At 40.8% G+C, this 27,334-nt stretch overlaps 1 protein-coding gene across 1 annotated transcript in view; it reads right to left on the minus strand.

The window, feature by feature from the left end:
* The window catches only part of LOC111152793 (splicing factor 3b subunit 3), a 43,458-nt gene continuing 16,124 nt past the window's right edge, over positions 1-27,334 (minus strand). The window contains exons 9-26 of the mRNA XM_022511431.1: positions 27,014-27,179; positions 24,312-24,407; positions 21,206-21,278; positions 15,772-15,923; positions 15,314-15,469; positions 14,404-14,559; positions 13,737-13,880; positions 10,599-10,721; positions 9,543-9,697; positions 6,997-7,171; positions 5,991-6,196; positions 5,748-5,904; positions 4,690-4,815; positions 4,036-4,248; positions 3,009-3,107; positions 2,184-2,327; positions 1,012-1,116; positions 1-621 (exon numbers count right to left, since the gene is read on the minus strand). Coding sequence (XP_022367139.1) covers positions 481-621; positions 1,012-1,116; positions 2,184-2,327; positions 3,009-3,107; positions 4,036-4,248; positions 4,690-4,815; positions 5,748-5,904; positions 5,991-6,196; positions 6,997-7,171; positions 9,543-9,697; positions 10,599-10,721; positions 13,737-13,880; positions 14,404-14,559; positions 15,314-15,469; positions 15,772-15,923; positions 21,206-21,278; positions 24,312-24,407; positions 27,014-27,179 — 2,587 coding nt within the window. The 3' untranslated portion in view covers positions 1-480. The remainder of the gene's footprint in view (positions 622-1,011; positions 1,117-2,183; positions 2,328-3,008; positions 3,108-4,035; positions 4,249-4,689; positions 4,816-5,747; positions 5,905-5,990; positions 6,197-6,996; positions 7,172-9,542; positions 9,698-10,598; positions 10,722-13,736; positions 13,881-14,403; positions 14,560-15,313; positions 15,470-15,771; positions 15,924-21,205; positions 21,279-24,311; positions 24,408-27,013; positions 27,180-27,334) is intronic.

Consider the following 27,334-nt stretch of genomic DNA (forward strand, 5'->3'; position numbering starts at 1 on the left):
CACCTTAAAAACTAGATCTGTATTTCTGGTTAGATTCCAGAGTGGCAGAACTCAGGAGTTATACTATATTCAACCTGGTCCCCACCTCAGCTTGCCTCCCTCCCTCCCTCCCACAAAGATAACATTGTACAAAACTGTATTTACAAGAAAACCAGTTAAAAACTAAGGGTGTATACAAAAGTAGACAAAGAGACCCAGAAGTATCAATGTAGGGAAAGGTTTGGGGGAGAGGGAACATCTTATTACACACCAGAAACTGGGAGCAATGTATTAGGTACTAGGCAGAAAGAAGCATAGCAAAGTTCAGTGCCAATTTTAGGGGGAACCAGTCACTCCAGGGAAGAGTGGATAGGCAAGACCTACTAGCTCTAATATTACAAAGTCTTATCCAGCCACCCTTCTTCTGCCATGTGGGTTCAGAGCCACGTGGTGGGGAAACAGAACAGTCTCTGACACAAGTCCCACAGGAAAAGCAAGGGCTCAGAAGGCATAGCGGGTCCGGATATCCTCAAGCTTCTTGGACACCTCAGGTGGGGTTCGGTCCAGTTCTTCAGAGACGTTCTTCTGTTTGTTGGGCTCCATGGAGTTGAACTGCTCACAGAGATCTCCATCTATCACATTCTAAGACACAGAAAAGTGAGTAAGAAATAGGTCAGATGCTTAAAGAAAGTGGCATGCTAAAGCAGCAGCAAAGAAAGCTTCTATTCTCTCTCAAATATCTGAACCATTTCAGAGCCAGGGACACTACTCTAAGTTCATCCTTAGTATCCTGTGTTCAGAGTAGTAAAACTGGGTGAAGCCTCTTCTCTGGCTGTGGTCTGCCCTGGGGGAAGAGGTCCTTGAAAATCACTAGCCATTCTTCTCCACCATTACTGACTCCATCAATCCACTCTTTTGATGTTCCTTCAATCAGGACTGTTCTGATTTACAAGGGAGGAAGGTCCAGAGAAAAGACAAGTTACATGGGGCAAGGATCCCCCTTTTCAACTCAGATTTCCAACGAAGACCTACCTTAACAGGGAAGTAATAGGAACGAAAACTGAGGTGGTCTCGTCCACAGAGAGGAGGATGCTCAGACCGTAGATGCATTTCTACATGTTGGAAAAAGTCATGGTCCTGGTAGAATATACAAAGAAATCTATCACTAAAGAAAAAAGTGATTTCAACTAGTCTACAGTTTCCAGAAGCACAATGAACAGACAAGCCACTGATCTTACTATTTTTTTAACCATCCAAACAGGTGTTAACTATCAAACTGCTCCTGTGACAACCCCAGGTTTTCCTGCTACAAGATACCTAAAATCTGAAAGAAACCCCACCTATATTTGCAGAACACAAGAGAACAACATATGTAAAGACAGATTGTAAAGTCAGATTCCTGATCCCTGTTTCCTTAGCTGGAATGACATAAACCCAATTTAGCCAATCCCAGACCTGAGCAAGTACACAGTATACCTCACTGTAGTCATCATCATTCCTAGTCTGTGGGGTTTGGTTCTGGGGCTTTGGCCACTAACTCTATACCCATACCAGAATGAAACCAAACCTGGGGTGCCTGGGTAGCTCAATTGCTTAAGCAACAGACTCTTTTTTTTTTTTTTTTTTAAAGATTTTATTTATTTATTTGACAGAGAGATCACAAGTAGGGAGAGAGGCAGGCAGAGAGAGAGGAGGAAGCAGGCTCCCTGCCGAGCAGAGAGCCCGATGCGGGGCTCGATCCCAGGACTCTGAGATCATGACCTGAGCCAAAGGCAGCGGCTTAACCCACTGAGCCACCCAGGTGCCCCAAGCAACAGACTCTTGATTTGGCTCAGGTCATGACCTCAGGGTCCTGGGATCAAGCCTCAGGTTGGGCTCCTTGCTCAATGAAGAATCTGTCTGAGGATTCTCTTTTCCTCTCCCTCAGTCCCTTCCCCTGCTTGTGCGCTCGCGCTCTCTCTCTCTCTCAAATATCTTTAAAAAAAAAAGAACTAAACCAAACCCTGGTACAGTATAAAAACAATTGGCTTAGAGAAAGAGGGAAATCAGGATTCCTATTTTCTGAGGCACTTCTATCACCTTATAATATTTCCATAACATGCCCAGCTGCAGGTGGGGACAGAAGATCTGCCCTCTTAGGCTGATTTAGCACCAAGAAAACAACCCTGTGAAGGCAAAGGCCAGAAAAATGTGGGAGATTTCACCTCATGGGATGTGAATGGGACAAGGATGCCAATTCCTCCTGACAAGGTGGTATAGACAAGCGATTCTGAGCCTCCAGGGATCAGTGTGGTCTTCTGTAATGACAGCACGGTCTCGCCCACATGGTAGTTCATGATCACCTCCGCCTGTAAGTTGAAAACAGACTAGTAACTGTGCCCTTGCCCCCCGAACCTGTTCTAGATTCCCAAGAGCAAGCAGTGCCTCCAAAGAGCAGATTTATTTCACTTTCTTTTAAATTCAAACATTACTAACATTTAAAAATACTTTAGAATGTTCTTAACATTTACTTGAGATTAATGTCACAATGCTGAAGTTAAATCATTTCTGATAATTATAATGGAAAAATATTGTTAAACTACCAAGTTTGCAATAAAAAAAGAAACTACAGATAATTATTAAAAAGCAGCAATCATTAGACTAGCTCTCTAAAACAGACCTATTTTAAAAGTCCAGAGATACTCTACTACAGAAGTATATACCTACAGGAGAAAAGTAAAGAGCCCAGAACAACCCCTCAGAGAAGAGCCGGTTAATATCAGGAATGTGTGCAATGATTTTTTCCAAGGAACACACTATGCTCTAGTCACTGCTAAAATGTCTTGGAAAAATTCTACTTTGCAGTGATAAAAATGGAATGGTGACTCGGTCACTGTACATCAAGCCCAGCATCTACCCATCACAGGCTATGAAAGGACGCCCATGAGCAGGCGAGTACTCAGCACAGTCATGTGCGCTGCAGATAGCAGACTAGGAAATGTAGCCTGCAGGCTGATACCTCTCCTTCCGGGTCACTTCTGCAATCTTACCTTCTGAGAGGCCCCGTTGAGCAAGCCCCGGTCCCACAGGGCTTTGTTTCCTGTGGGATCCTCATCCACTTCGTCATTGGTGTTAGGTGGGAGCCTCACCTATAAGGAAGTGACAGAAGTCATGGGGCTGGGTCCTACACCAACTCACCTGGATCACCAAGCAACATGTTTGCCCTAGATCCTTGAAAGCAAGCCTGGGACCACCACCTTCGGCAGAGGCCTAAGCCTGTCTCCTGCAACCTGACGTCTGAGTGACAAACTCCGGAGATTCAACCCATGAGCAAGAACAAAACAAAGGCTATAAAACATACACAAGCCAAGTCAAATTGGGCTTAAAAAGAGAAAACCAAAATTCTCACACAGATAAAAATAATTCTTACTCATTAGCTCAAATAAAATCTATCATCACTATTAAATCATATTCCATAAGGAGGAGGGAGATGGACCTGTACAGGTGATGGAGGGATGGGGACAGGAGATTCTAAAAGATTGATAAGAATGGGGAGCTTGACTGGCTCAGTAATAGAGTATGCAACTCTTAATCTCAGGGTTAAATTCAAGCCCCATGTTGGGTGTACAGAATATTAAATAATAATAACAATTTAAAAATCTTTAAATATAAAAATAAATGACTGGTAAGAGGGCTTAAAGAGGGTGCCTGGGTGGCTCAGTCAGTTAAGCGTCTGCCTTCAGCTCAGGTCATGAACTCAGGGTCCTGGATCAAGTCCCACATTGAGTCCTGGATCAGGCTCCCTGCTCACTGGGGAGTATGTTTCTCCCTCCCGCTCTGCCTTGCTGGTCTCCCTGCCTGTGTTCTGTCAAATAAATAAAATCTCAAAAAAAAAAAGAAAAAAGAAAGATGGCTTAAAGAACACAAAATTTCCTTTTTAGAGCTGGCTTTAGGATTAAATTTTATACCTATTTTCAATTTCCATACTAGAGATCACAGTCCTATGTCCTTGACTTTACCACTGAAAAGAGCTGGCTTTCCTACACATCACTGTAACCGACATAAACATCAACTCACCACACAAATGTTGCCAAATTTGTCTGCCCCAGCCACAGTGTCATAGTCCAGGAGGCTAGCTGTAGTGACCCATCGTGGGTAAGTATCATCGGCGAAAATGATAAGCTGGTTCTCATTACGCTTGTATCGAACCCAGATGAAACTTTCTTGGACATCAGACACAATTACCCTGTGTCCAATAGTCTGGATCCCAGAGATGTAATTGGCAATATGCTGGGAAAAACAAAGACATCAATGGGTATAACCTTGAGATTCAGAACCCAGAGACAGTTCAGCTTCTCCTGATTGAAGCATATATTTATATATGACCTACAGAATGGCAGTCAACAATAAATTCCTAAAAGATGGAAAAAAAGCTAACTGGTTTTAATACAGTGGAAATGTATGCTCAATTCTCACAGTTAAATACTCTGTATTTAACAGAAATATAGTTCTTAGGGTGTCCACGGGACAAAAATATGGTTCTTAGTGTGAAGAAGTCAAGAAACTGACCTAACTTTTGTCCTTCTCAAGTCACAAAGGCCTAATTCTAAGGCTGGAATTGAGGATCTACAAGATCCTAAAAAGACATGATTTTAAGTTACTGTCCACTATTCCACCAATGTTTCCTCCTTCCTCACTAGCTAGTTCTGATGCCCTGTACAAGCTATTTACCTTGTTCTCACACTTTCGGAGTAACTTCTTCTTCCCCAGGTCATAAACTCGCAGAAGCTTCCCCACACCAATCAACACCCTCCCCTGGAATGGGGCGATGGCAGCAGGGACCTCTTCCACTGGAGTCTGTGAGAAGAAAAGCAGGCAATGCAGCTATTAGAACACCAGCCATATGCTAACTGTACCCTCTTGACCCAAAATGTCTACAAGCTCGTCAGAGATATAAACCACACATACAAGTCTCTATGAACAGGTCCCACAGTGCACTGCACGTCACTCGGCAAATGGATCAGTGCCACAAGCCAAAGGAAGAAGCCCTGAGGCCTGATGAATGTGGTCTCAGAGCCTGTACTAATTCAATTGGTGCCACAAACAATGAAGCCTCAATGCAGAAGTGATTCCTGGTTGTGGAGGGATGGGAAAGGAGTGCTAGTGCCAAGTGACATCTCAGTTGTAAGGGAGATACAATGAGTTTAGCACAAAGAAAAGAACATGAGTAATTACTTCCTAGAGGACATTCCCCTGGGGAAGGGCTAGAGCAGCTACATGCATATGCTATCCATGTGGAAGAATGGGATATTTTCCCTCTTAATTTAAAAATTGTAATAAGATACACATAAAATTTATCATTTTGAGCATTTTTTAGTATACAATTCAGTGGCATCAAACATGTTCACAGTGTTGTGCAACCATCACCACCATCCACCCCCAGAACTTTTTCATTTTTCCAAAGGGGAAGTGAATCCATTAAATGTTAATTCTCCAGAGCTCACAAACTGCACCTGCTTAGTAAAACCAGTAAACAAGGGGCCAATTCTGTGTGCATCTATGTCACCACTGTGGCTGGTTAGTATACAGGCTTCCTGTGACACTCCCAGGCAGTGGAGCTTCACTGGAGCAGGAAAGCCCCAGCATTTTCTGTGTGCCACCAGAAGATGGAACACAATCAATGAGCTGGCTTCCAAAATGGTCACCAGAAGACCTGACCTACAACTTAAGCAAAAGTGGGAGAGACCAGTAGGACCTAAGATCCAGGAGAACCAATGGCTGGTTCTTACCTTGTGCAAAAACTCCAGTTTTTCCCCATTGTTCACGAGCTTGTAGGTATAGACAAAGCCCCCGGCTACAGACCTGGGATTGAGAATCAGGTCTTTGGCCACGCCCACCAACACATACCAATCATCACCAGTGTTGGAAAACCTGCATACAGCCACACTGTAAACAGAGAAACAGGAGTCAGGCATTAACTACAGACCAGAGAATTCCTGCCCTCAAAACCCTAGATGTCCGGAGCTCCTTACCTAAAAGCGGCCTCATTCTGTTCTAGCTGGACAAGATCCAGCGTGTTCCCTTGAATAGGATTCATCACTCGGATCACAGAGGCCCACTGCCCATTGCCGGCTTTAGGAGCTCCAAAAATGGACTCAGGAAGGTTTTCATTGAGGAACGCTGCTGCCATCTCTGCAGCAAGCTCCCGCTCATCCTCCCCTGCTGCTTCTACCATTTCCTAAATTAAAAAACAAAATCATAAACACAAAAACAGAAGAGTTGGTATATTCAGAGGTAGGTGGTGGGTGAGAAGTGGACAAGTAGCACAACAGTTCATATCCTGAATAGCAAAGTCTGTAGGCCAAAACCAGATTTTTTCCCAAAATGAAGATTAAAGAGAAAGGTGTACAGACAAGGGGAAGAGAGAAATCCTAAAGGGGAAACCAGATACTTCATTTTTTAATGTCAAAAAAACCTAACATTGACTGGGGCAAATACTTGGCAAGTGGTCTCAGATACATCAAACAAAAACACCACTTTTCTACCTAACCGCCCTGATTTCCCTTGCTATGACTCCTTGTCTCATCTCTTCTAGTCGAGACACAGTTTTGCATGATGGGGCTATTTGGGTTTTTTTTTTTGCTGGGAAATTATTTCTGGAAAGAACTAGTGTGGTGGAGAATTGAACACTGTCTTCCTTTGGGCCCAAATCTAGGAAACACATACACAGGCTGTTTGGGAAGCTCAAGGATTGAAGAACTCTGTTCCAGAAGGAAAGCTGAAAACTGAATAAACCCAAGGTTTGTGTATTAGTCCCAAGTCACAAGAAAACTTCTAAAACCAAGGATAGGGGCAAAGGGCTCTGCTTAAAGGCCCTGAAAAGAACCTGGGTCTTTTTTAATGTATAATATACTATAGATGTATATATAGATACATATATAAGATGTGTAATATGATCAGCAATTACACAAGTTTAAACTTTTCAACAAAATTTCACATGAATGCCTTTTAACTAAACCCTAAGGTCAGTCTCACTACCTCTGCCATTTGCTGCTTCCTCTGAGCTTTTGTTGCCTCAGTGTAGGCATTGTGGTCCGTCTCAATGATGATAAGGTTGTTACTCTCAGGGTGAATAACAAATTTCCTGGGTGTGTACTGCAGTGGAAAGGCCACTTGATTGAAGACAGCACCTAGCTTCTCCAATGCTAAAATCCTATGGGGGAAAAGGAAAGGAATCAACAGATCACTCACTCAGGATTTAGAAACTCCTATCAAAATGGTCTGTGACTGGTCACACAAATGCATTGATCCCTAAAAGCTCTAATGTTGGCATATTCCTCTCTTTGGAGAGAAACATTGAATCAGGTATTTTACAAACATCTGAATGATGAAATTAAGTGGTTAAGCATCAAAAGTTGTCATTCTGCAAGAAAAAAAATAAGTTTCACATAAAGAAAACCAAAACCCAAATCACTGATCCTTCAGTTTTGATTCTTCTGGTCCAACCCACATAATGATCTGTCTTATAAAGGCACCCTACCACGACAAGCAGATTCAAAGTAGAGAGAAAACCTGCTCTCAGGAGACACCCAACACAGAAGGCAGCACAGATATTCCCATGTTGTATTCCTAAGAAAATATGAGGCTAGTCAGCATCTAAGTAGAACTTATACCACTGCTGATATCCAACAGGACTTGAGGCAGTTTTCAAATGGACTTTAATAATTAACAAGCCTTTGTGTGCCAAAGAACATCATCAAGAAAGTGAAAAGACAATCTACAGAATGGGAGAAAATTAGGAGAAAATATGTGCAAATCTTATCTGATAAGGGCGTTACAAGTAGACTACACAAAGAACTCTTAAGAATTCAGTAACGGAAAAACAATTATCCAGTTAAAAATAAGCAAGGGATCTCAACAGTACTCCAAAGAAAAAATAGCAAGAAAGCACATGCTTATCATTAAGCGTCAAAAAAAACTGTCCATCTAAACCACCATAAGATACCACTTCACACTTACTAGAATGGCTGGAATCAAAAAGTCAAATAAATGCATGTGGGTGATGATGTGAAGAAACTGAAACTCTCATACCTTACTTGTGGAAAACAAAAAACAGTGTAGCCCCTTTGGAAAGCAATCTGGCAACTCCTCAGAAAGTTAAATACAGAGTTACCACATTCCACTCTTTCAGATATAGATCAAAGAAAAATGAAAATATATGCCCCCCAAAAAACGTGCACAAGAATATCCACAGCAGCATTATTCATACGTGGAAGTGACTAGTTTTGACAGTAATTACTCTAAACACTGGTGTTACCAAGAGTTCTGCTGTTAACTATTTCACACAGTGGCCTTCCCTGAAAGATTCTGTTCTAGGGAGGAAATGCTCTTCTGCTATGAAAGTGAAAAAATCTGTGGCTATGTCACAGGAATTTATAGGAATTCAAAAGAGAAGAAGCACCCATAAATAATGTGAATGTCCGGGGCGCCTGGGTGGCTCAGTGGGTTAGGCCGCTGCCTTTGGCTCAGGTCATGATCCCAGGGTCCTGGGATCGAGTCCCACATTGGGCTCTCTGCTCTGCAGGGAGCCTGCTTCCCTTCCTCTCTCTCTGCCTGCCTCTCTGCCTACCTGTGATCTCTGTCTGTCAAATAAATAAATAAAATTTAAAAAAAAAAGATTAAAAAAAAAATAATAATAATGTGAATGTCCATGAATGAGGCTAGGTCTTGACTGGCAGAGATGTGGGTGGGAAGCATGCCAGGGTACAGAGTAAAAAAACCATGAGAGAGGAGACAGCAATTCTGCTGGAATAGAAGGTACATAAAGGCGTGAGGGTTAGAGAGAAAAAACAATGACTGGAAAGATCCTGAAAGGTGCTGCAGAGAAATCTGGGAGTTCACCTGTTAAGTTACCCACATAACAAGAGGGTATAGTTCCTCTTGATAGGGTTCCTCTTACAAACAGTTACAACCAGGGCAAGAACATAGGTGGTGTTAAAAGATTAAAGAAGAAAAAACGAAACCCGAAACCTGAGAAAGTCAAACTGAATATAGCTTATTTTTCAAACCGAATAGCCATCTTGCAACAGAACAGTGCTCGCTCCAACATCATTGCGTAAACAATAGTTGTTCAACTTGCAATATATATATTTATATATATTGCAAAATATATATAAATAATTTATACTGAGGTTAAAATTAGAGATGTAACACTGCAAATGAGAGGACCAAATGAGAAAAAGTTATCAGCGAACCAGTGCCTGCCAGCTCTAAAACTAATCCAATAGTACTGCCCTGGAAAAACAGATGGTTTAATCTCAAGGAAACAGAACCATACTGCTGAGTATATTAGAACTTGGCCCTGAAAATCTAAACAGAAGCTACAACTCTGAAAATGAAAACCTGGCTACCAGGTACTTAAAATCCTGAGACAAACGAAGGTTTCAGTTGCAACACTCTAGTACCCTGGTGAAGAGCTGGCTCTCTGCCAGCGCTTCGTAACTTCTTCCAGCACTCTGGCAAAACCACAATTCCAGCCACTGGCAGAAAGGATTCCCACTGGGCTTGAACCATGGGACTCTCACCTCAGAGTATTGGTGGAGATGGCCACAATACCCTCAGGACACTGTTCAGAGGCAAAGCCAGACGCAAACTCCAGGGTCTCATAAGACAAGGGGGTGAGATGGAAACGAGACTGGTAGGAATAGCTCAACCACGATCGGCTTGACATGGCCAACACCTGAGGAAAGAAAAACATTCCAACATGCTTGGGGAAAAGACAAACATGGAATGCTAACCAAACACCCTATCCGCAAATTTTAGTCTACAGAATATCCCAAGGAATTTTTGAAACCTAAGAATACCTTAAGAAAAAAGAGCACCAGAGGTGCCTGGGTGGCTCAGTTGGTTAAGTGTCTGACTCTTGATTTTGGCTCAGGTCATGACTGAAGAGTCTTGAGATCCAGCCCCCGGTCAGGTTCCACACTGGGTGTGGAGCCTGCTTGAGATTCTCTCTCCCTCCCCATGTGTCCCTCCCTCCTCGTGCACGCATGCACGCTCCCTCTCTCCTCTCTAAAAAAAAGAGGAGGAGGAGGACTGGAGAAGAGGAATGCCTTAGTATTTGCTAAAAGCACGGGCCACAAACTATATGACCTAATCACTCAATCTCTCTAAGCCTCTCTAAGGCTCAATTTCTACATCAGTAAAATGCGAACACTGTAACTAGGGAGGATAGTTTCAAGAATTAAATGCAGTAACAAATAAAGAACTAGCATAACACTCAGCAACAATAACATTCTTAGTTACAAAGGACACAATGTTTCCCAACCTCTTTCACGTTACATAGTAAACCCTGGTATTGATATAAGGTTGCTCATGGGTAGTTGTACTCTAGATAAGAGGTTTCTAGCTACCTCTCAGTCAGCTCCGTTTGCCCACCCTAGAGCTGAACAGATTGATAACCTATTCCACCCATAGCTCAGTGCCATGGAAAACTCTCCATGAAGGGACCCAAGACTTCCCACAGAAAAGCTAATTAAGAAAAAGCTAGTATCAAACTAACTATGTATGGGTGAATTACTGAAAGAAAAGCTGATGCCACTAACGTCCAAAAATGCAGCCTGCCCCCTTTCATTACTCACTGCTTCCTGGCCTTGCATCCGGACACGAAAGAGTTTCACAGGACGGGACCCCAGGTACCTAGTGCGTGTGTCAGACAGATCCCCAGTCACAGGGTCCAAGACAGTTCTCAGCAGCACACCATTCTAACAAAAAGGAAAAGAGTTGAGTGAAGCCTACCCCTAATGGAAGCTCCCTGGCTACTGCATAGAATACATAAGTTCAGAACAGGTGAAAGGAAATGACGGGGTTTAAAGAATATCCCAATAACCAGACAACAACTCATTCACTCTCTCACTAAATCACTCATTCAAGTAGTTACTGAGCATTTACTAAGTGAAAAGCACTTATTTTTCACTACATATCTGTTAAAATTCTTTCTACCACGTATGTTAAACTCTTCTTTATAATTTTAAACCTTAGGACATATGCATAGTTAAGGGGTGCCTGGGTGGCTCAGTCAGTTGAACATCCTCAAGACTTAGTTTTGGCTCAGGTCATGATGTTGTGGGTCATGGGATAGAGCTCTGCATCAAGCTTCATGCTCAGTGGGGAGCCTGCTTAAAGATTCTTTCCCTCTGCCCATCCCCCAACTCATGCATGCACTCTCTCTAAAATAAGTAACCCTTAAAAACAAAACAAAACAAAAAAAACATGTATAGTTAAAATAAACAAGGCTTGCTGTGGTTTCTAAATGCCATTTCTCCTAAAAAGATTAAGACTCTTGGGATGCCTGGGTGGCTCAGTCAGTTAAGCATGTGCTCAGGTCATGATCCCAGGGTCCTGGGAGCGAGTCCCGCATCCGGCTCCCCGCTCAGCGGAGAGCCTGCTTCTCCCCCTACTTGTGCTCTCTGACAACCAAATAAAAATCTTTAAAAAAAAAAAGAAAAAAAAAAGATTAAGACTCTTAAGAGAAACAGCTAATTCAGGTCTGTGGAAAGACTATTTCAGGTGAATACAGGAGCACTCTGTTGTACCAGAAGGAAGCACCCGAAGATAACAGGGTCATGTTAAAAAGACAAAGGAACTAACTTCAAAAGGGAACTCCCACCCATCTAAAATGAGGCAATTTAGCATCCAAAAACTGAAAGACCATAATAGTTTGAAGCACAGATACAAAAAAATCGTCAAGTTCATAGGTTATTAAAAAAAAATTTTACTTTATTTATCAGTCCCCACTTGAGATTGCTGTGGCACCAACTCCTTACTGTGAAAACAGATGAACAAAGGGGAAAAAACAAAGTATTTATCCTTTCCCTGTATGAATTATCATTGGGGGGTAAGAAAATTTTGTCTTTTGAGAAAAGTTCCAGGTAATGAAATGAAGAGTGCAATAGAAAATCATCATTTCTCAATCCCTAATGACATAATGGATCTAGGCAATGGGCCTAGTAGCAATGCTACTGGGTAAAAGGCTGACAGGGAGCAGATAATTTAAAATAGATACAAACATTCTAACGCCACTAAAATAGCATAACCAGACATTACATGCCTCCTGATGTGATGTAACAGAAAGTAAAGGGCACCACTTATAAAACACTGTCTCCCACAAAATATTAAATCTGAATCTAATCAACCTCTCCACCTGTGCTATCCAATTCTATAATCAAACCACATGTGGCTAGCCAGAATCATGATGTGCCATTAAGTATAAAATACAATATATGAGATTTCAAAGACTTTGTTCAAAAGGAGAGAAAATAAAGTGTCTTAATTTTTACACCAATTACAAATTGAAATGACATCTGAAGTATTCTGGGTTAAAGAAAACATTAAAATTAATTTCATCTGTTCCCTTTTTGTAGCTACTGGTATATTTAATTGACACATGTGGCTTACACTGTATTTTAAATGGACAGCATGGTCTAGATCCACCCACTACTTTACAGGAAATACAGATGACAGACAAACATTGAACACACATTAAAGACTGCCAAATTCAGAAGGTGGAATTTTTCAAGACAAATGGTCTGGTTTCTTAAAAAAAAAAAGGGGAGGGGGTAAAAATTATTAAAAGACACATAAAGGGATAGGTCATGCAGAAGATGCAAACTGCAAATGGCTTTCTGCAGATCCTAAGTACAACCAAAGGTAAAACATTTTTGGAAAAACAGAAACAAAACAAATCAAGAAAAGCCAGAACATGAACAAGATAACAGATATTAAAGAACTGCTGTGTTGGGCATGGTAATAAAATTGTGGCCTAAAAAGAAAACAACGCATACATCTGTTATGGCTACATTCTCAAGTATTTATAGATGAAATGACAAATCATCTTAGATTTGCTCTATCCTACTCCAGAAGAAAGAAATAAGAGGGAATAGATGAAACAACAACAGTATAATGTTGGTAACTAATAAGACTGGTGATGGATACACTGAGGGTTGTTACATTAGACTAACTCCTGTGCAGTTTGAGAAATTTCTAAATTAGGAAATAAAATTAAAAAGCAAAAGTACCAGGGCTAGATTATTTACCCAGGGGGTTGAGCAAATAATCATTAAGGAAAATGGAAAGTATATGGTCAAAAAATACTGACACTCTGCTACCCTTAGGTTCCTGCTTTTCATGTGAAAAAGAGCCCCACTGCTTTGACAACAGGGAACATCCAGGGATCCTCTGTTACTAAAGGAGCCCATTATACATCAAAAGGTTTTAGTTTCCAAAAGCTGCGTATTTTAAGAACTGCACAGGACTCTTGAAACCCCTCTAGTTCTGGGGCACCTGGGTGGCTAAGTGGGTTAAGCCTCTGCATTCGGCTCAGGTCATGATCTCAGGATCCTGGGATTGAGCCCAGGGTCTCTTTGCTCAGCAGGGAGCCTGCTTCCCCCGCCCCCCCCCCCCCGCCTACTTGTGATTTCTCTGTCAAATAAGTAAAATCTTAAAAAAAAAAAAAAAAAGAAAGAAAGAAACCCCTCTAGTTGCTCTAGTTGTGACCCAGAGTAGTGATGACAACACATTTGTATCAAAGACTACGAAAACTTTGTCCTGGGCCTGACTTGTTCTAATTAGAGCTGACAGAAACGGAACGCAGAGCAGCACAGTTCACTTTTTGTAAGATGGTAAACTGTAAAAGGCACAGTAAATGCCCGTATTGAACAGGGACTACACAAAAGCTAAAGAAGGCCTGACACCAACAATGCGAGCCTTAGGTCTCTTACCTGTAACCCAATATTCAGGTACAGGAAGCCAATTGAGCCCCTCTCACCCAGCTCATCTTGTTTCTCAGTGCCACCCATTTCCACAATACACAATGACTCGGGCTGAGCTGGGAGAGCCTGCATGCTCAGAGGCTGCAAACAGTCCTAAGGAGGAAAGAAAAAAGAGTAAAACACGGGAAATGACCAATTTTGGAAAAATCTACCCAGAGAAATCTAATTGGAGGAAGGGAGAAACAACTTTCTTGTGGACAGGGGCATCCTATACAGTAAGTTGTAAATGGGTTACTACTAGTTAAACCAAATCTTAGAATAAGCTCTGGAGCTCTGGAAAGAACCATGTTTTCCTTTCTGTAAAAGTGGGTAATCCGAAGTAAATAAGCAAAGCATACCTATTCCTGAAAGTTAACCAAAGCCCAGGGCCAGTCCCAAGTCCTTTTTCTGCACACAATCTTCAGTTGTGTTTTAACAAGGCTTAAGGCGAGAGAGCATTTAGTAGTCCGGGATCAGGATCTTTAAAGTACTGAGGTGTGTTGCTATGATAATCAGGAGAAGCAGCCAGTGCTGACTGCAGAGACTAGCCCCGCTGATCCCAGAGAAGCCCATCAGGAGTGGGCCTGAAGCTCAGGTTCCAGTGGGAAGATCCTTGGAAGTCAAGGGTAACACTCACTGATGGATCCAGAGAGATGATTCTAACAGTATTGTCCACCAGCCCCACAGCCAGGAAGCGAGACCGCTGCTCTCCAGGAGGCACGTTGGCCAGACTCATGCACACCACATCTGCCGACATCTCCTTCCGCTCTGTGTACTCGTTCAGCTGTCCTGACTACAGAAGTGAGACAGAGAAAGGTGACAACTTGCCCCTAAACCCTGGGCCTGGGAAAGGAAAGGAGGACTGTTAAACTCCTTTTCACTTTTTCTCACTCCTCTTACTATCATCAATGACCAAGAATTTCTCTACTTAAGGTACAAGACTGAATACTTTAGGCTAACAGAAAGCAAAATTACTGACAAGACAATCAAAAGACAACCTAATGTCTTTGTCTTTGGCAAATTCAACATGCTACAAATTTTTTAAGGCAAACCTAGTTCTCAGGAAATAGAAATATATAAAATTATCTGTTCATGAAAATACTTTGGGTGAAAGAGATTTCAAATATGGAACTTAAAGACAAAGAAATCCCAACCAGAGGTACAGTTAGACTCTCAGGTTGGCCACATCCAGAAACTAAGAGCATGTAAGTATACCCAACATCCTTCCATACAGAAAATTTCTGAAATGGCTTCAGACTATAAAAATTAAAACTTACGGCCAATATTTGGTGGAAAAGCAGAGTGTAAAGGGCAAGAGAAGCAAATATTTCACTGATAAGATGAGATTTCATAATTCCAGTTAGAATTAAGATATGAACTTAACCCTCCCCTCACCCCCACCCCCAACCCCACCAGGCCAGAGTGGCTTATGTATACTTTCCCTCTTGAATTTTCCTGTGAATATCATCTAGATACTGGACTACAACTCTCATCTTTACCTCTGGACCCTAAAACCAAGTCCCACAATGAATGATAAAATAACATACAGGATCCATCTCAAAATAGACCAGCTCTCCTCCTGTCAGGGCAATCACCACCTGTCGCTGGTTCACTGCACATTTTACAATCGTTTTCTTTCCAGGGGTCTTCCATTCATTGACTCGTTTGTCCGCTCTTATGTGCCTAATACCATCAGGATACACCTAAGTCAATGACCAGAAGGAAACTGGACTTTAGTAATGTGACTCACTGCTCAGCAAGACCCACATACCTAACAGATGGGTCACTCTTGTCAGAATTAGAGCCATTGCATTTGAGTTGCCATTGGGTCAATGACAAAAAGGAGTTACTAGGCCCTGTATAGGTGAACTTAAAACAAGTTCATGTTTGCAATGTCCACTTCAAAAGAGTTTTTCAAAGCTCTTTAATGTCAGCACAGCAGCCCATACCACAATAAAAGGACAAAGTAAGGCGAGTTAAGTTCTCTCGCTCTGGGAATCCTCACCTGCACCAAGGCATCATCTCCTAACAACGAGCAGGACAAGGTTGGGGTGGTGCCCAGGAACCCAGAGTCAGTCACTTCTTCCACAGTCTCTCCGATGGACAACACCAGTGTGGCATTCACGAAAGACACAATGATGTAGGCATCAAATTCATCTGCAAGAGGGAAGAGAAGAGGAGGTGGTTAGCTAAGAACTCATTAGTTACAAAGCTAATTGAGACATACTAAGTTTTCTCTTCAGAAACCTTCCAAGGCACTTCTTTTCTATGTGTAGCCAACACACACAAACACACACACACACACTCATGCGGCAAACGGCACAGGATGATCCGAAAGATTACTGAAGGTCACAACAGCCTACAGATATACTCTGCTTCCTTAAATGCCTAAATACATTGAGTAGGTATACCCACCCCAATAGCTCTGAAAGTTAATTTTCCTTGAGAAATTTGCTGGAAAAACACAAGATGACAAAGCAGGGTAATCAGGCAGGAAGAAATTTTGAATACTACAATATTTACATATACTGAAGTGAGAGATTGTTTATTTGTGCCAGATGCAATATCACAATTCCCTCTTAAAGATAATCCTTATAAGCAAGAAAGGTCTCCAGCCTCTTCCAAAAGAAGTTAATGTGGGAACATAAGACCTAATGAATAAAACAGATTACTTAAGCCTCAATGAGACTATCATTCTCAGGTTCATAACTGAGAATCTCAGGATGTCCCAACAGGAAGGAGATAAGAGGATTACCAGGAAGTGGGGGGGGGGTCTGTTTATATTGTCAGTCCTTGACCTCTCTACTCTTATTATTTAAAAACACAACTATTCAGTGGAGACAAGCAATCCTATTAGGATTTGCTTTTCTTTTAACAAAACATAGTTATGGATAAACAAACACGAGTGAGTTTCTCAAAGTCAGAGGATCTGAATACAGGCAATCCCAGAAGTTTCTCATACAGACCCCATAGTTAAAGGCCACCTATTTCCCATATATTCCATCCTACACATAAAAACAGCTTCTGTGTCTCCCCCACATCCAGCACGATGTTTAGCATTATGCTTGATAAATGCTGAAGAAAGGAAAGGTGTATTTATTTTTCATGAAGGACTGAAATTTCCCTATTTTACATCTGAATTTTCTTTTATCAATTCCCCTTTCTGTCCCCCTTCCCTCATAAGAAATCAGGTGAACAAGGGACAGAACTACAAGTAGACAAGGTACTAAATTAAGTTTGGTTTTGGGTTTTTTGTTTTTTGTTTTTTGTTTTTTTGGAGAAGGTACTAAATTAAAGTGGCTACCTCACTTATAGCAGAAGGAGCTACAGGGCACTGTGCACCTGAGCCCTTGTCCAAAGCTTAGTACCATAGAGCTGATCCACTCCACTCCCATCAAGGACAGTTCGGATTCTGATTGCTCCAAAGGTGGTTCAGCTGAACCAAGACTATTCTACTAGTTCAGCAGAATCAGTGTTCTTCACAGAAAAAGAGGCCAACTGAAGACATATCACTAGTGTAGCCTAGACTAGTTCTCGGCCCTATGAGCAGGACATACTCAAACTGACAGACTATAACTAGCATTTTAAAATAGAAATACATAGAAATAAATATAATTTATGAAATTGCTTTACACATGAAATTAATAACCCAGTAAGGGTGAGTATTATTTTCCAAACTCATACTTAATACATGCGTATACTGACTGGGTGGCTGAAAGGCAAGTATCAAAGATCTTTCCCAATGGGTATAATCCAATGGCTATACCAGGAATCCAGAATAAGGGTTCAAGTTCCAAATCATAAACACTGGAGAACTAGATAGCTAGTTTTAGATTATCTTTGTTACAACCGTTAAGATGTATCAAATGCTTTGGGAACACTTTATAAAATGGCTTCATAAGACAACACTGTTCACCACCATGTGAGTAAGGACATGGTTATCCCTGAAATGGATGACTTAATAGTTTACAACAAAACCAAAATGAATCTCCACACAATACCAAACTTGGAAGCTTTACTCCAGCTGTTTTTGAACTGGAAATTTGTAGTGTGTAAAAATAACAGAAATTGCTTAATTTTAACTATATGAATATTGTGTCCTTTTCCACACTCTCATTACTGAAACCCAATATCCTAAAAGCTGTGCCAGAGCAAATTAAAGCCAAACAACAAAGGGCTCTTAAATGGTCAGGATTTCTGGTCTTTTTCTTCAGTCAAGGGGAAAGGGAGAAACTTCCAGCAGAGACCATGGAAATTTTAACTAAAACGCAAGAGAATGAGGAGAGGAAGGAAGGTGGGAAGGTGGGCTGCCTGGGTCTTTACCCTCCCTTTGACCCAAGGCCCCAGACTGCTCAGATACAAAAATAAAGAGAAGCTCAGTGGACTTAAATAGGATCTTACATTCCCTGAGCAATTCAACAACCACTAGAGCTGCTTTATACCACAGATTCCCTCATAACATCCATTACCCTGTGAATACTAAGCACACTCTAACTTTCCTCTCCATTCTACGGCCAGGAGGACCTATAGCGGGCCAGTTGCTCATGTCCTAGGGAAGTTATAGGTTAAGAGTTGGAATTCAGAACATAATCAAGCTAAATGACCATAAATAAATGCCTTGCCTTTTTCCAGAAGTTACAACTTTCATATAAAAAAAACATTAGTTCAGGGGCACCTGGGTGGCTCAGTCAGTTAAGCCTCTGCTTTGGCTCAGGTCATGATCCCAGAGTTCTGGGATCAAGCCCCCTGTCAGGCTGCCTGCTCAGCTGTGCTCTCTCTATCTTGTGCTCTATCTTATGCTCTTGCTCTATCTCTCTCTAATAAATACAAACTTTAAAAATAAAAATCTTACATGTACATATGAATATGTGTGTGTGTGTGTGTGTGTGTGCACGTGTGTGTGTGTAAAGGACATTAGTTCATACCTCAGTGAAGAATCTATCAGGGTATGAGAATGCATCTTTCTCACTTAAATAAAACTTCTGAGCACTGCTAAAGCAGCCCACAGGGGAGGGAATACTTTATTCTTCTCTCCTCTGCCTTAGTATCTGAAGCTCAACAAACAGCTCACTCTAAAAGGCAAAGTGAGTGACCATACAATGACTTGAGCTTCCAGTATACCATTCTCGCTCTATACTTGGGACTACTTGGTGCCTGCCTTGCCTCAGCAGTCCTGATTATACTCCCCAAAAAGGCGGCTTTCTCCAGGACTTGAGTCAGTACAGCTGGAACAGACAAAACTCCAAAGGAGTGTATGGAGTTAAGGCTTTCCTAGCTATACTTTCTTGCAGCTTAGTGAAAGACAAATTAGTCATATTTTCCACTAAGGGAAAAAATACAGAAAGCTGATTCCTGCCTCAGACCATGTAATATACAGGCAGATGGGTGTGTATCTCTATAATGCACAACAGCCAACTGCAAAGTTACCCTCTGAGAGATGCCATCCGGGCAGTCTTATTACTCTGTGCAGATCCCTCTCCCTGGGCAACTCTAAGACCCCATGGTAGACCCTAGCAGTACGTACACACCTGTGGTGATCAGCACCTTCACCAGCCACCTGTGGAAGAGAAAAAAAGGCTTGGTATTGGTAGTGTGCATCACCACGTACCAGCCAAGGTTAGTAGTTGCCTGGAAGACTACAGCATGTGTGGACATGTGGGCTATTCACTCAACAGTTAACTTGGGAGTATCTGGAAAGAGAATGAACAGAGAGAACCTGACCTTTTTTTGTTGGGTGATCACCCAAATTACAAGTTTCTAAAAAGTAAAATTTATTAGGATGTAAGTCTTTTCCTAAATTTTGGTATTTAGAGAAGAAAAAATTTCCACTACAATTTCCACCATGCAACATACTGCTGATCACTGACTCATTAAGCACTATCAAAAAAGCCTTTTCTGATTCTCCAACATAACCCCATTCCCTGTCCTCTAACACATCCTAGCAACATGCCTGTGCCTTTTATTACGCAGAACACAAGCAGTTTTATATACTTGTCTTCTTTTTTAGATGGCAAGTACCCCGAGAGGAAGGATCCTATCTTAATCACTCTGGGAGTGCAAGGTGAACACCCGGAAAGACTGCAGGATAGAACTTAACCTAAAAAAACAGCAAGAACCACAGACACCCACTACAGGGTTAGTCAAATGAACACTGGATTGGAAGTTCAGAGACTATGCTTTCGGTTTCCATTACCTCAATGTGCTATCTCGGAAAAGTCAACCTGTGTGACTTTTCTGCCTTCATCATAAAAATGAGGGGTAACCTGCTTATAAATCTAAACCCTTGTTGAAGTTTAAGAAGTAGAAAATGAAATACAAAGACAGGAAGGGTATGGAATACTAGTATTTTATCTCAATGGCGCAAAAAATTCCAAGTGTAGACAATGTTTGCATCGAGCTATAATATCAACCAGCCACGAAGCTAAAGGTGAACATCAATACTGACCTATGAAGACATTAAACAAAATGAGGAAATCCTTCTAAATCAATCATCTAAAAATTATCTTCTCAGCAAAAATGAACCTACTAATTTCCTGTTTGCTGCTTCTTTTTTCTTTCTACTCATCTCAGACTTGGCTCAAATGTCCACATGAAAACAAAATCCACAATGTGCATTCTACTAATATGAAGAGGTTTCCCTCCTACACATTTCCCAGCTCCCATAAAATCAAACATCAGAACATCAAAATATCAGGAAAATTTCCAGCTGTTTTCTTGAAAATGCTTTGTATGCTGGCCAGGGTGCTCTTACTCAGCAGGCCCACATTCCTAAGGGAACAAGAGGAAGATGAAGTCTAGGAATAGAAATGACCTACACCCCCCAAAGAATCCAAGGGAAAATGAGAGTTAAGTTTCAGTTCTCAAATTCAATTAACTCAAGACTTTCCTGCTGGCTGTTGCCCTATTATGCATTTTCACATAAATTTCAAAATTTTAGGATGAAGTGGCCCATTTTTATCCAGGAGCATGGACTCCTGTTGCCTCCATCCCCTCTTTTTCACCCACTCTAAAATTCTAATTCCATTCAATCAATCTTAATCTGAACTTTTCTGAAGCACAACTACACCCACTAAGTGGGACTAATAAACTTCATCAAATCTCTTAATACCTAGAACAACACCTTCAACTTCACTGTGGTTTCAGCACAATAGAAGAAAACAATGAAGTAAAATGAAGAAGTGGAAACTTTCCCTCACACCACACCTCTTACACAGATGGAACCAGTACCGTCAAGATGAATACAGTACCCTTACTCGTGCGTAAAAAGGGTGAAGGCATCCTGATTCAGAATCGGAGAAATGTGATGTCAAGCCAGAAAATGTTTCTAGTATATTGCCAAAAAAAAGCAATATATAAATATTATGAATGCAGACATCTAAGCCTTCTATTGTCAATGTCACCCAGACCCACTTTCTGACTATTGGGAATGGGCTGCTTACCTTCAATGTGCCGACGCACTGTCCAGACAGCATTGGGGTTACCGGGTAACTCAGAGACAGCCATTTCTGATACCTGACAGGATAGGAGACAAACCACAGATCCAGTGAGCACAGAACTTAGCTCTTTGCTTTAAACTACACTAGATAATGGGATTCTGAAAAGGCAGTGCTCATACCGCATGTTGGATTAAAAGAATGGAACCAGGGCACCTGGGTGGCTCAGTCGGTAGAGCATGTGACTCCTGATCTTGGGATTGTAAATTCAAGACCCATGTTGGGTTGTAGAAATTACTTTTTTTTTTTTTTTTTAATTTTTATTTATTTATTTGACAGAGAGAGAGATCACAAGTAGGCAGAGAGGTAGACAAAGGGGGTGGGGGGAAGCAGGTCCCCACTGAGCAAAGAGCCCAATGTGGGGCTCAATCCCAGGACCCTGGGAACATGACCTGAGCCAAAGGCAGAGGCTTAACCCATTGAGCCACCCAGACGCCCGGGATTACTTAAAAATAGGGGGGGAAAAAACCTTTTTTTACAAAGAGAATGGAATCATTTTATTAAAAAAAAGAGAAAAAAAAAGTTTAGAACCAAAAAGGGCTGGAAATATTGGCAATCCCCCTAACAAACTTTAGCAAAAAGTGATGGAATATTTAGGATAGCTGTTGCATCAAAAACTATGCAATTTCTTTCAGTATGACATGCCTGTATCTTCCTCAAGAGAACACATAGAATCAAACAGGCCATGATCTAAGTTAGCATCCCATTTCTTCCCTAGCTCCCTTAAGGCCAAATCCCATCTCTCTTCAAGGACCAATTCAAATGCTACATCCTTTAGGAAAAAACCTTCCCTTATCCTCTTGTGAGGCAGTCCACTCTCCCTCCTATAAGATCTCAAAGAAATCACCGCCTCCTAAAGCATTTATCTAAAAAGTGATTTCAGGAATTATTCTGTCCTTCCTACTAGATTTTACGCTCCTTAAGGTTAGAGTCAAGAATCCTCTGAATATCCTATAGGTTCTCAAACATAAGAGGAAATGAAATATTTGAGATGAACTAACAATGATCTAGAAGGGAAAACTAAGTGTAGGTTACAGATGAACTCACGATACAATCCCTGTATTTTTTCTGTAAATACAAAACCATTCCAAAATAAAAACGTTACTATTTTTAAATGACCCAGAAATGATTTACTTAACATATTGTACCATGTAACCACATGGTTATAGAGAGAACTCACGTATACCCATTAAAGGCAGTAACCTTTTTTTTTTTTTTTAACTCAACTAATAAAATAACAGGAATACCTGATCATGGAACAGGAGAACTGAGTAAAACTTCATCACCAATAACACCTAAGTGTTAGGAGTGCTATACTCTATACCAAATGTAACATGTGACCGTGACCCTGCTCAAAAGAGACCATAATCTGGCTTAATAACAAGGTTCAACAAATAAATATGGAAGAGCAAAGTAATGTTTAACAATTTCAAAATGTTTTTCTGTGTAACAGAGATCTTTTGTAGACCTGGAAAAAAGTGGGAGGGGGTGGAAGACTCGAAAACAACAATTCTTAACTGGATCCTTTATCTCTTACACCGTACACAAAATTTTCTGTTAATGCACATATGCACTTCTGGTGGAGAATTTAGCTTTTGTCAAATGCTGGACGGTATCTGATGAGCAATCAAAAACTGTTAGTATATATTGGATTTAAGTCATTAAAAATTTACTAGCCTGATGAGTATTTTGGCAGAGCCAAAAAATTTTCAAATACCCTGAAACAGCAGTATTAATAGCTAGCATAAATTAAACTCTATGCCAGATACTCTATGCCAGACTTTGAGCTAAGTGCTTCTTACACATTCTCTCACTTTAATTCACACAACAATCTTTAAAACAGATCCTATTATTAAGCTCATTTTATAGAAGAGAAGAAACAAAAGCTTGGTAATAGCTACTAAGTGGTAGAGCCAGAATTCAAAACCAAGGTAAGTCATCTTGTCTGTATTCCAATAAAAATTTACAAAAACAGGCAGTGGGTCACTGAGAGCTTAGAGCGTGCCAACCCCCAACTCTAAAGCAAACTGCCGTAAGAAGCTTTATTTTGCTCTTAACAGAATCAACCCCAGGGAACTTGCTAAAAAAAACCATCAACTCTAGAACCAAGAGGATGTGGGATTTGAGTGTCCATGTCACCTAAAAGATCCAGCAAGAAAGAATTAAATAAATTCTGATCTATCCACTACAGTGGAATATTACAGAAACATTAGGGGCCTGGGTGCTCAGTGGGTTAATGCCTCTGCCTTCGGCTCAGGTCATGATCCCAGGGTCCTGGGATCGAGCCCCGCATCGGGCTCTCTGCTCAGCGGGGAGCCTGCTTCCCCAACTCTCTCTGCCTGCCTCTCTGCCTACTCGTGATCTCTGCCTGTCAAATAAATAAAATCTTAAAAAAAAATTAAAAAGAATTCAAAGTAAAAAAAAAAAACTTAATAAAATAAAATATACAGTATTAATATAGTTAAAAACACATAAATACCTAAAAACTTTGAATAGAGACCAAGATTAGAAGAAAATAGAATAAAATGCTCCATGCAGATTTCCTCCATGTTTTAGCTGGTGAATGTGGAGCCAGTAGGGGTTATTTCCCCCCCTTTCAACCCCATTCGCCAATTTTTAAAAATGTGTCTCTTGTACTAACATGATAAAGATTAGGAAATTTAAACGTTACAGAAAAAGAGGAGAAAGAAAAACATTTTTTCTTTCACAGAAACATTAATCACTTATCTCATCAGAATAAAGCCATAAGCTGCTTTTTTTTTTTTAAGATTTTATTTATTTATTTATTTGACAGAGAGAGAGAGAGAGAGAGAGATCACAAGTAAGCAAAGAGGCAGGCAGAGAGAGGAAGAGGCAGGCAGAGAGAGGAGGAAGCAGGCTCCCCACCGAGCAGAGAACCCGACGTGGGGTTCGATCCCAGGACCCTGAGATCATGACCCGAGCCGAAGGCAGAGGCCCTAACCCACTGAGCCACCCAGGTGCCCCCATAAGCTGCTTTTTCAATGCTTCTCTCCAAACCCTGCAGATGATCTAAATAAAAATGCCCACTTACCTCAAGTCCATGCCTTAAGACTCTCAGAGATGATCGCGGTCCCCTACCACAGGCCACATAGAGCTGTGGTGTGTCTTCATTGGCCAGATCAGCTATCTGAACAGAGAAAAAGGCAAAAAAAAAAGTCTACTTGTACCAAGTTTTCAAAACTAAACCTGATTTTCTCGGGGGACAAAGTACTTGCTAGTTTACTAAGATTATATATTGGCTACAAGCCGTGTAGCATTATGGGGAAAACCCTCGTGTTCCAAAAAGCAAACCAGTTTGAAGCAACAAACTTTACTAACAAAAAAAGGCTTGTGTCAGTTTTTCAGTTAGCAAATTATTTTTTTTACAGAGAGTAAAATGAGTGTTATCGAACCTTGAACTGAAATTTAATATTTCCTTTCCACTAAAAATATAAACTACAATATTATTACAGTATCAGTGACTATTACCAATAAAAATGACTTTTATTCATATAACATTAAAATTTATATACCTCCAATTACTCTTCTCATCACTACTTCAAAATTACATTCAATAGATCTGCTAGACTATACATTATCGAAATTGCCTTATTAACAGATACTCCTACAATGTAACTGACTAACCACTGGGTAACTACACCTGACTGTTCAGGCACCAAATGGGGAAGACATGTGTTATGTTGGTATCCCAGACATCTAGCTGCTTTCCAGTACATTTTTTGGTCAATAATGAGTCCAATCATTTGTACTATAGTTTTGTCAAACGAGTCAGTTCAAGTGAAAATTCGTAACTGTAAGACAATACAGCTTACTGTAACACGGACAAACGGGTGTTGAGTGCATACAGCCTTCACAATGATCTCTTCCTTAAAAAAATTAACTCACCTATTTCAAATGCACCATCTTCTTATTTAAACAAAGCCTTGATAAAGAAGCACATTACTTTTCCTTAACTGAAAAAATACCTTGTTATCTTGATTTATGTTTATTACTACATGCATTTAAAAATATTATTCAGACATAACATCTTAAAAAAAAAACAAAACAAAAGGAGCGCCTGGGTGGTTCAGGCTGACTCCTGATTTTGCTCAGGTCATAATCTCAGGGTTATAAGACTGAGCCCCCACATCAGGCTCCAAACTGTGCAGAGTTGGCTTGAAAGTCTCTCTCTCCTTTGCCCCCTCCCCTGCTCACATGTGTGCGCACATATGAACGTGCTTTCTCTCTAAATAAATAAAATCTTTAAAAATAAATAAATATGAAAACATTATTCAGAGAAGAAATCCAGTTGCCTCACCAGGCTAGTAAAGACACCATGGCACAAAAAAATACTCAGCCCCGCTACAGATACCTGAACTTTCTCTTAATTTTATCCTTTATCTACAAACTACACCATTATTTCTTCAAATTCCAATGGAAGGGGGGGAAAATCACTAACAATCTATTTAGGAATTACTTAGTATTTTCTACTGCCTCAGGGCTAATTTCTCAAAAAGAAAGAACAAAAGCAGTTAATGTCAAGAATGGTTAATTTTGGGGCACCTGGGTGGCTCAGTGGGTTAAAGCCTCTGCCTTCGGCTCAGGTCATGATCTCAGGGTCCTGGGATCGAGCCCCGCATCAGGCTCTCTGCTCAGCAGGGAGCCTGCTTCCCCCACTTCTCTGTCTGCTTGTGATCTCTGTCAAATAAATAAATAAAAATCTCAAGGGAAAAAAAAAAAGCCTTAAAAAAAAATGGTTAATTTTACCAGAAATAATGACTTAATGCTGACTCGTTTTCCCAGCACTCAGTAAATAAACCTCTCTCCATTAAGTGTGATCAACTAGACAGGGGCTCAAACCCCAGCAATCCAGGATACAAAGGCATGGCAAAATTCCTGCTACAACTGAGTGTCACCAGCGGGGCAGAGTCCCCATCCTGGCTACCTTGGGTTCCTCCCTGAGAATGTATTTAAAAAAGCTGTTCCTGATTGATCACCATGTCTCCGGAGAATTTTAAGAAATGGTGTGTTAAAATAAGATAGAGGTGTTCCTTGACTATAAATATTCACAGCTATTAAGTGCTAAAAGATCAATTCCAGAACACGATGAAGTACACGAGCCAATTTACATTAAAAAGAAAGGGGTGAGGTGAGGCACCTGGCTGGCTCAGTGGGCTAAGGGTCAGACTGTTGGTTTCAGAACATGGTCTCCAGATCTTGAGATCAAGCTCTGCATCAGAGAGCTCTGTGCTGGGCCTGGAGCCTGCAAGAGATTCTCTCTCTCCCTCTCCCCTCACCCAACCCCCCACACACTCTCTCTCTAAAAAATAATAAAAAGAAAAAAAAGAAACATAAAACACACACAAACACACACATGCACTGACAGATCCAATGAAAATGCCTGTAAGCAAACACAAGTTGTTAATAGCAGCATCCTCAGTGAATAGAAAGTTGAAAATAAGATTGGGAGTAGGAATTTTACCATTTACCTTTTGTATGGTTTAGAATTTTTATATTGAACACAAGTTATAGAATTAAAAAAAAGTCTAAGGATTGATGGAGTAGTTTTTACTTCTCCACTTTTCACCTTTAACTGCTTCACCTTTACACTCTGGCGATTTCCACAGATACGCTGATGAACCTCATTCTTAGACTACATCTTAATTTAACTGCAGTTAAAACTTTCAACTCATTCAGATACAAAAACATTTGGCTGGTACTGTTCATTGTGGAAGTGACTGGAAAGACCCACACCTGGCAAAACAAAATGGGAGACAGGCTGTCCAATTCATCAACCAGCACAAGGTTTTTGAGTGGTCTTGGTTGGAAGAAGAATGTGTCTCCTTCTTCCAGAGGCATGGCAGATGAAAACTCAGGTTCTTCATCATCGTCTCCGAGATGAGCAATTTGATATAAGTAACTGGGGAGAAGCACAGAAAAATTTAATTAAAAACCTTCTGCCTAAAGATTATGTTTACCATAAACACAATGCTCAGAAAGCACTTTCCAAAGATCTAATCAAAATTCTAACATGTACTATTGAGTCAGCGTCTATAGTTTCAAATCTGTTTATCT

Source organism: Enhydra lutris, unplaced genomic scaffold (assembly GCF_002288905.1).
Source record: "Enhydra lutris kenyoni isolate GAN:26980312 unplaced genomic scaffold, ASM228890v2 scaffoldscaffold30, whole genome shotgun sequence".
Taxonomy (NCBI): domain Eukaryota; kingdom Metazoa; phylum Chordata; class Mammalia; order Carnivora; family Mustelidae; genus Enhydra; species Enhydra lutris.